The sequence below is a fragment of the Oryza brachyantha genome, chromosome 11 (assembly GCF_000231095.2).
Source record: "Oryza brachyantha chromosome 11, ObraRS2, whole genome shotgun sequence".
NCBI lineage: Eukaryota > Viridiplantae > Streptophyta > Magnoliopsida > Poales > Poaceae > Oryza > Oryza brachyantha.
Window position 1 is genome coordinate 687,909 of NC_023173.2, and position 8,380 is coordinate 696,288.

An 8,380-nucleotide genomic window follows, 5' to 3' on the forward strand; every position below is an offset into this window, starting at 1 on the left:
AGGACTCAACTGTGCTTAAAGTTCAATTAACGTCCCACAGGATAGCACGAATTTCATTTACAAAATCCCCCAGCCTTAACCGGACTAGTACAAACGTGCCATCCTCCGAATATATTACTCAGCTCTGTTTAAGATGTTCAACTTTTTTTTCTTATAATGTTTGATTATTTGTCTTTCAAAAAATTATGGAAATATTTTATTTGCTTGTGACTTACTTTATTATCAAAAGAACTTTAAGCATGACTTATCATTTTTTTATATTTATACTAAATTTTTAAATAAAATAAATGGTCAAACATTAAAAAAAGTCAAACATTAAGTTATAAAACGGAGGCAGTAGTATTAATACCAGGAGTCCAGGACATGGCTTTTGGGCCGGGCTGACCATGCGTCAAGGCATGGTGCTTGAAGAGGGTAACAGGATTAATTAGAAACAAATGAGTCATAATAAAGGGACAAGGATGCATACCATACATCGTCGCCGGAAAAAAAAATCACGGCATCAGAGCATCTATAAGAGATTGCCAAAATTTAGTTTCTAAAATTACTGTATTGGAAGTTATTCTATAAAAATTTTCTCCCTAAATCTCCTTCAAGTCCAACAGTATTTCTATATTTGAATTCCTAAAATTAGTGAGTTTATCTAGGGGCAGGGCTGGTAGTTAGTTAAGTTGTTTTATCTGTTCCATGTACGTGTGAGATCAGCCATAACGAGGCAAGATCGGCCACGGCGTCTTTTCTTTGGTGAACAAAGTTGGCCACGGTGGCGTCTTGGCCCGCCCATCTTCTTTCTCTTGATGTGAACGACGCCTTGGACGAATCTGGTAGCCTATACGGAGGCGGTGCCATCAGTTGAGGCGATGCGTGGATAGAGGGACGGAGGAACTCGTGCGCAGAGGTGGCCGTCGACGGAGGCGACGAAGGACGTGCACAGGCAGAGGCAAAGAAAGAAATAACGCGCAGGCAAGATGGAAAAGTGCACGTGTAGAGACGAAAAAAGTGCGCGATGTCAATAATTAGGAATGCCAAAACGAACTCCATTTTTGGGTCAATATTAGGAGCAAGGTAAAATTAGAAGTAGTTATTGGGCACTTTTAGAGATTGATTTTTAGACTAATTTTATAAAAGTATGTTTTGGGGGTAAATATTGGGGACTCTTGGAAATGCTCTAACTATGCGGTTTGTATATACTCACTCCGCCTCTAAATGTTTGACATTCAGTTGACTTTTTATACACGTTTGATCATTCGTCTTATTCAAAAAATTTACATAATTATTAATTACTTTTATATCATTTTATTTATTATTAAATATACTTTTATTCACATATATATATATAGCTTTACATATTTAAAAATAAATAAATAAGATGAATGATCAATAAAAAAAGTTTAAGACGTCAAACATTTAGAGACGGAGATAGGATATGATTTGAAAAGCACTTCACAACACAAATAATATGGGCAGGCTGCGTTCTTTTGTTGCTATAAGATAAAAGATTTTTTAGTCATTTAATTATATAAATAATGGAATTAACCACTGAAAAATTAGAAAACTGTTCTACAAAGGAAAGATGATAAACTTTTATATGAAAACTTTATACAGCTAACGGTTATAAGCCAAAATTTAAATTTTATCTTTAAATTTGAAGTTGATTTTGAGTTTTTTATATAATTTTATTTTCCATCCTTAGCTTTTAGATCAATATAAAATTGTTATTCATGAATTATTTTTCATTTGTAAATATATATCATTTGGTATAATCAACCTACACCATTTAGCAGTCTAGTAAGCCTGTGCGCAACATCCTAGGAAAATCTGAGAAAAAACTAGCAAAATAACGCAGCCTGGAGATTGGTTTTGTTTGCAAAGGTCATCCTTTCCGCCCAACATGTATGGAATGCCACAGATTTTCTTTTCCACAACTCCACAACAACTAAGCAAGCTGACTCACACCAAAATTCTGTACAAAATTCATGCTTTCCAAACAAGACTTTTTGGTGGGAATATCCATAGCGTTCTTCCTCAAGATCACAAACTTGCAAAGCAGCCAGGCAGAGAAACCACGCAGCCACAGGATGATCTAGAAATTTACATGCCTAAATTTGCTAGTGCTACACATAAGATCGTCAGACTGATACTAGACATATAAGGCAATGTCTTTCTTGACCTCTTCTCATCCCCTTTGGTTGGGGGGAAGCTGCATTGCTCACTCTTCACAGCTCAATATGGTGAGAATGATTGGGAACTTCCCCTTGGTTGTCAAGGGGCATGTACTGGGCCATGATGGCGCGGATTTCTGAATCCATGTACCTCTGTAAACAGGCACAACCAATGCAAAATAAGAGGAGAATTTAGATGCCAATTCAGAGTTATCACCACATAAGTTAACCTGTACAAAGTTGGTCATATCATACCCGGATCCTGTACTTGTATAACGCGTATCCTGCAATTCCTGCTACTACTAAGCCGAAGAAGATCACCCACAAGAAGTTCCATCCTACCTCTGTTGCAGCACTTTTACCTGAATACAGACAAAGACAGATTAGTTGAGTTACTTAAGTAAAATTATCCTGTACACTGACACTCTCCACTTTCAATTGGCAGTCTACTGAAGAAATGGCTGCAGATCGTGATTGATGTGGGTTAAATAGATTAGATATACCACAACCAAGCGGGGCATTGTGACCACTAAATCAGGCCAATTAAGTGTATGAATGCAACTAGCCTACTAGGGGCTGTTTGATAGAAACAAAAAGCAAAATGCATGAGAAGATGGGAGGGACATACTTATGCATGTATCATGCTCCTTCATGTAAAGCAAGCCACCACTGCACCCACACTCATAGCTTCCCCATGTGTTCTTGCATTTACATTCCTTGCACTGGCATGCAGACCGTTCCTTGCATTCGTCAATATCTGTCAAAAAATCTCACATCAGCAAAATGCAAGTGCACAAGAAGGTCGCATGGCTAGTGATATTTTACTAAACCTGCCGCTTTGCAAGATAGGCAAGCACATCCAACAGCTCAATAGAATTCAGAAATTGATTCTTACCTTCACATTTGTGGACTCCATCACCTTTGAACCCATCCGGGCATTTACAGCCATCATTCTGTAGATTATAAACGCATTAATATGCTTTAAAATTTTAAGAACACATGCAAATAACAAATATCCACCAAATGATAACTTACAGTGCAGGCAGAATATGTCCGGCCATGCCTGGCTTCCTTCCAGCATCCTCCATTGTTAATTTCACAACGGCCAGAACCCGAAGCTAAAATAATGAGGATGCATATTAGCATGTGTTGATTATTGAGAGGGAGATCAAATTTATAAAATTTATAGTTCATTTTATTAAAATAATTTTCTTCAGGTTGTATGGGAAACAGTTGATAAGTTATCACATTATAGGCAGCTCTTGCAAAATTACAACACATTAAATTGGCATTTGTCAGGACTTAGTCACCAATCCTCTATACCCTACTTTGCATCTCCAGCATTCAAGTAAAAATCAACATCACTATCAGATTTCCATTTCATTATTAGTATTTACCATGACAACTATAACAACCTTCACCATAAATGAAAGAGAAAACTGAAGGGTTCTGTTCTGTAATATCAAAGGACTCCGGATTGGATTGATAACAGTTCAATAAACTAAAATTGCTTGCCATAAAAATGATAATTTCTTATTAATCTACAAGAACACAATTGTTATCTCCAAAATAGATGTCGAACAATAATAAACTCATTGTTGTTGTGTTACTCAATTCAAACAATTAAAAGATTAAAATTTAACAAGGTCCAACAAAACGTATTTTTAGTCAAGTCTAGTAACATACCTTCACAATGAGTGTATCCATCACCAACAAATTGAACACCTTTCACAACTGGACACTCGCAAACTCTTCCACGGAAAGTGTCCTACACATACACAGCCAAGTGTAACGTGATAAACATAGCTAAACAGAAAGGAAAAAAAATAGTATTATTAACTGTAGTTTTCTGAAGAAGATACACCATAAAAATACCTTGCATGCAGAGATGTTAGCAACCTTGTCTTGCCAACAGCCACCATTGTTCTCCAAGCACTCATTTGTTTGTATATCTACAGTTTGTAATAATTTGAATGAAAAATACTAAGAGCAAGGCCTAAGCAAGCTAAGCTTGCATACAAATTTTTCTAAAGAATGAGCAAACAGATAAAAAAAAAGCTTGGAATTAATGCACCAACCTTCACTCAAGCAAACGGCTGGCTCAGTGGTTTCTCGAAAACCAGCACAAATTGCCTTAAGAACTGCTCCTTTATCAAGTTTCCCTGAGGAACAAAGATTTGAATCAGCACACCTGGAACCTCAAAACAGCATTCTTCATCTGGTAGGAATAATGGATAGAGAGCACAGACCTCTGTATTGTCTATTGTTGATTACGAGAGTCGGTAGAATGGTAACATCACCACGAGAGCCCTTGCCAATCTATATAAAATGGTGGGTTATGTTAAATTCAGAGCACCATATGTATAAATAGAAAGTTAAAATTATTTCATATATGTACTAACCTGTGCATCTTGTTCAGCTTTCAGCACAGGATTTTCTTTATCAGCTTCTGGATCACCAATACACTTATCTATGGCTTTGTGATCAAGGCCTGGACATTATAAACATACTCAACACGATTACTTTACCTACCATAAAGCAAAGAAAGGCATATGAAAAGAGTGACATACCAAGCGCCTTGATAACTCCATCAGCACATTCTTTGGTATACTTCTTTTCCTTCATTGGGCACCGAATTGCAAAATCTGTCACGTAGTCCCACCACAGCCAAGGTTTTCCGTGCTCCTTAGCAACTTTATAAACACAAACTTGACGTAAATTCTGAACTACCACATCTTTCCCATCATACCCTTTGCTGAAATCTTGTTCCGGGTCAGGTGCACAATATCTCCCATGGTTGATACACTGGGATTTGCACTGCTTGCTTAAAATGAAGGAATCTGGGCAATACCAGGTAATGTAATGAGGAGTGAACTGTGTGTATCCCTTCTTCTCAAGTACCTGCGCTGCTCCTTTGAAGCTCTTGACAAAATCAATCTGACTATCACATTTAGGGCCACATTCATCATTACTGTTAGTCCAAAACTCATACTCAACACGCTCATCAGGGTGGGGCAGGGACTCCCTCCAATCCAAATTCACATTAACCATGTCACCATTATCAATTGCTTTCTTGAGCTTGTCACCAAAGCTTTTGGTTATCAATGCAGAAGGAATGGTGATATTCTCTAAATAGTCTGTGTTTCCACTCTCTTCAGGCGTGTCCATTGTAATTAGGGGTTCAGTTTTATCATCAGCAACAAGGATTGCTGCTGCTCCTGCGCTTTGTGCATTCCATGCCTTCTTTGTGAAAAAACAATCTGTATACAACAGAAAATATGTTACGGTATAGTCAGTTAAATTAGGATTAAACACCAGAAAATAGAAGTGATTGATAATAAGTTAATAACTGGATTGAAAGAAAAATCAATGGAACACCACAGGAAGGTGAAACAGCAAGACAGTGACCCAGAAAGCAGAAACAACAAACTGCAGGACGGCCTGACAGCAATGTTTCAGATTAGTTTCCTCTACAAATCAACCATAGATTGGGTCGTTGTACCAAACCAGGTCAAGGGTCATTCAACTTAATCACATCATCACACGGGGCAAGATCTGCCTAACTAAATACCAAATCCCACGTGTGGTCAATGCTTCAACGGCATCGAATTTTGCCCTAACTAATCTATTCTAGGCGTATACGCTCACATCCTTACGATGCCCTGGGCCAACTGAACAGCTACCAGGAGCAACGAAAAGAACAATTTTTTATAGCAAGTAGTAAGTAGTAGATTGCTGACCTCCCCTATCGACGAGGAGGAAGGTGGGGAGTGAGCCCGGCTTGGGCTTGTAGGAGATGTCGAAATCATCGAAGCTCTTGCAGGCCTTCTTGTTGGCCTTGGGGTAGGCGACGACGCCGACCATGGTGCCGCCGTACTGGGGCACGCCGAAGTTGCCAATGGCGCACTCGTATGTGCCCTTGAGGTCGCTCGGCGCCGTCACCCTGAGGCTGTTCTTCTCCACCACGAACCCGCCGTGGCAGCCAGTGCAGAGCAGCGCCGCCGACAGCAGTAGTAAGCACAGCATCGCGCGGGGGGATCGGAGCCCCATGCTCCAATCCACGAGTAGACCTTGCAATTCGAGCTGCGGATTGGTAGCGGAGCGGCGGGGGAAGGTTGTTGGAGTGAGGACGAGATTCCTGGATGGGATTTGGAGTTGGGACTCGTTTTCGTTGGTGTGGGATTTGGGTGCACTTCCTTCGTGTGTAAAGCCAAACCAGTTCAGTGTTCGGTTAAGCAACGTGTCCTCTCTCTCTCTCTCTCTCTCACGATATTGCTCCAAAAAATTATTTTGGGACGTGATATAAATAATATCAAGACTATTCTTTTAAGTATGTATTTCTGTTAAAAAAATAAATATAAATAATGTCTAGTCATATTAGAGGTGGCTACGACTCGTCCTTTCTCCAAACCAGCTATTATATATTTTTTTTAAAATTCTATAAAATTTAACCTTTTTAATTCATCATTGAATTCTATAGATAAAATGATGGGCTCATGGATACCCTTACTTAGAAGTAGTATTTAAGTACTCTCTTTTATTTTTGTTTTTAATAGACGACGTTGTTAATTTTTTATTCATATTTTATTATTCACCTTATTTTTTAAAAAATACATAATTATAGAAATTTTGTTATGATTTGGGTTATCATTACAAGTATTTAAGATATGTCTTACATTATATATATATATATATATATATAATATTTTTAAATAAGATAAACGGTCAAACATAAGTTAAAAGGTCAATGACATTATCTATTAAAAAAACGAACGGATTATTTACGAATCGAAAAAATATATAGATATAAAATAAGGTACTTAGAACTTTTCAAAACAAATCAGAAATCAGAAATGTTGTTACCTTTTTAACACGTCAACAAGGAAGCATATATTTGTAAATGGTTTTTGTTGTTTTCAATAAGCTGTAGTTTTGTAATTCGTGGTCGTTCGTCCTGTGACCTACTACCGCGTAATAGTTGGTTGTACATTCCTTTTAGCAAACCTGGAATGTATTCCATTATCTAAAAGGATTATAAGCGTGTAGCCAACAATACAAAGAGGACATAACATTTATTTTTAATCGTATAAATAAAATGGTGAGAAAACATGCGTCTAGAAGGGTTCAAATCTAGTCCAAGCCGCAAACTCTTGGTAGCTCTCTGCAATTGAGCTACATATATGTGTGGAGTATGGGATTTTTATTAATTTTTAAACTTTTTTATTTTAAAATTAAACCCTGCCAAAACTTATTTTCAGATTTAAAAAATGACATGCACTTAGCCCAAAAGTGGCCAAGTAACATGATTATGTCATGAGAGTTGACGTGGCAATATTCTTGTGCCATGCCAGGTAGGATGGGCGTAACCAAAAGGTTTAGATCTTGACGTAAGTTTTAGGAGGGTTTAGTTTTAAATTAAAAATTAATAGGTTTACAAATAAAAAAGATTTGGACTATGGAGGCGATGATGTTCTCTGTTATAAATTTAGTCTTGATTTAAGAGGAAGTCGTTTGTGTGTGTGGACTATGTAGACAACTTCACCACCTAGACTTCTAAGTCATATGACAACCTTTTACATAAAGAATTTTATGCTAAGAACATGTTTTTCAATACTTCACCCGTCCTCAATAGTTATTATTGTGATGGACACTATTTTAACTTTGATCACCTATAGTTTTAGTAGTTAGAGTATGGCGAAAGAAAGATTAAATGCTTATCATTATGATACAACACGTCTTGATAACACATATTCTTTTAAGTATATATTTTTGTAAAAAAAATAACTTTTAAATATAAAATAGTGTGTAGTGATAAGTATTCTAGGTAGTTTTATCTTTTTAATCAAGTTGTCATTATATAATTCACGGTCATTCCTCGTGCAGCCATCGTAATAATTGGTTGTATAGCTAGCAAAGACGGGAATAGATTCAATTCTCTAAAAAACCATATGTGTGTAGCCGAGAGTACAAGAGGGCATTTTGGCTATAGAGGAGACTTAACCAGAAGAGTTATGTTAATTACCTTTCTAGCTACAATATTACTTTTTATTTTTTTTTCTTGAGATATGAAAGTACAAAAAGACAAGTGTAGAACCAAATCTAATTGGTCCTGATATGTAAGTCCTACAATAATGGAACTCTACGAACTAAGCTAGATCTCACAAAGTAAAGGTTCATCTCTTCAAAGATCAATTATATCTTTCTGAAAATTGTGTTAA

General features: G+C 37.0%; 1 protein-coding gene across 1 annotated transcript; it reads right to left on the reverse strand.

The window, feature by feature from the left end:
* Positions 1-1,946: 1,946 nt before the first annotated feature.
* Positions 1,947-6,371, reverse strand: LOC102713220 (vacuolar-sorting receptor 1-like). Its single transcript, XM_006663095.3, has 12 exons — positions 5,903-6,371; positions 4,733-5,422; positions 4,565-4,653; positions 4,412-4,481; positions 4,241-4,324; positions 4,038-4,114; positions 3,849-3,930; positions 3,198-3,280; positions 3,058-3,115; positions 2,791-2,919; positions 2,418-2,524; positions 1,947-2,315 (listed from the first exon to the last, which is right to left on the reverse strand). The coding sequence occupies exons 1-12, from the start codon at positions 6,210-6,212 to the stop codon at positions 2,217-2,219; spliced, it is 1,878 nt and encodes a 625-aa protein (XP_006663158.2). The 5' UTR covers positions 6,213-6,371; the 3' UTR covers positions 1,947-2,216.
* Between the last annotated feature and the right edge of the window lie 2,009 nt (positions 6,372-8,380).

Coding starts and splice junctions, on each gene's coding strand:
- LOC102713220 (XM_006663095.3), bottom strand. CDS start 6,212: ATGGGGCTCCGATCCCCCCGCGCGATGCTGTGCTTACTACTGCTGTCG. Junction 3,281..3,848: donor TGGATACACTCATTGTGAAG/GTATGTTACTAG, acceptor TCATTATTTTAG/CTTCGGGTTCTGGCCGTTGT. Junction 2,525..2,790: donor GGAGCATGATACATGCATAA/GTATGTCCCTCC, acceptor GTCTGTATTCAG/GTAAAAGTGCTGCAACAGAG.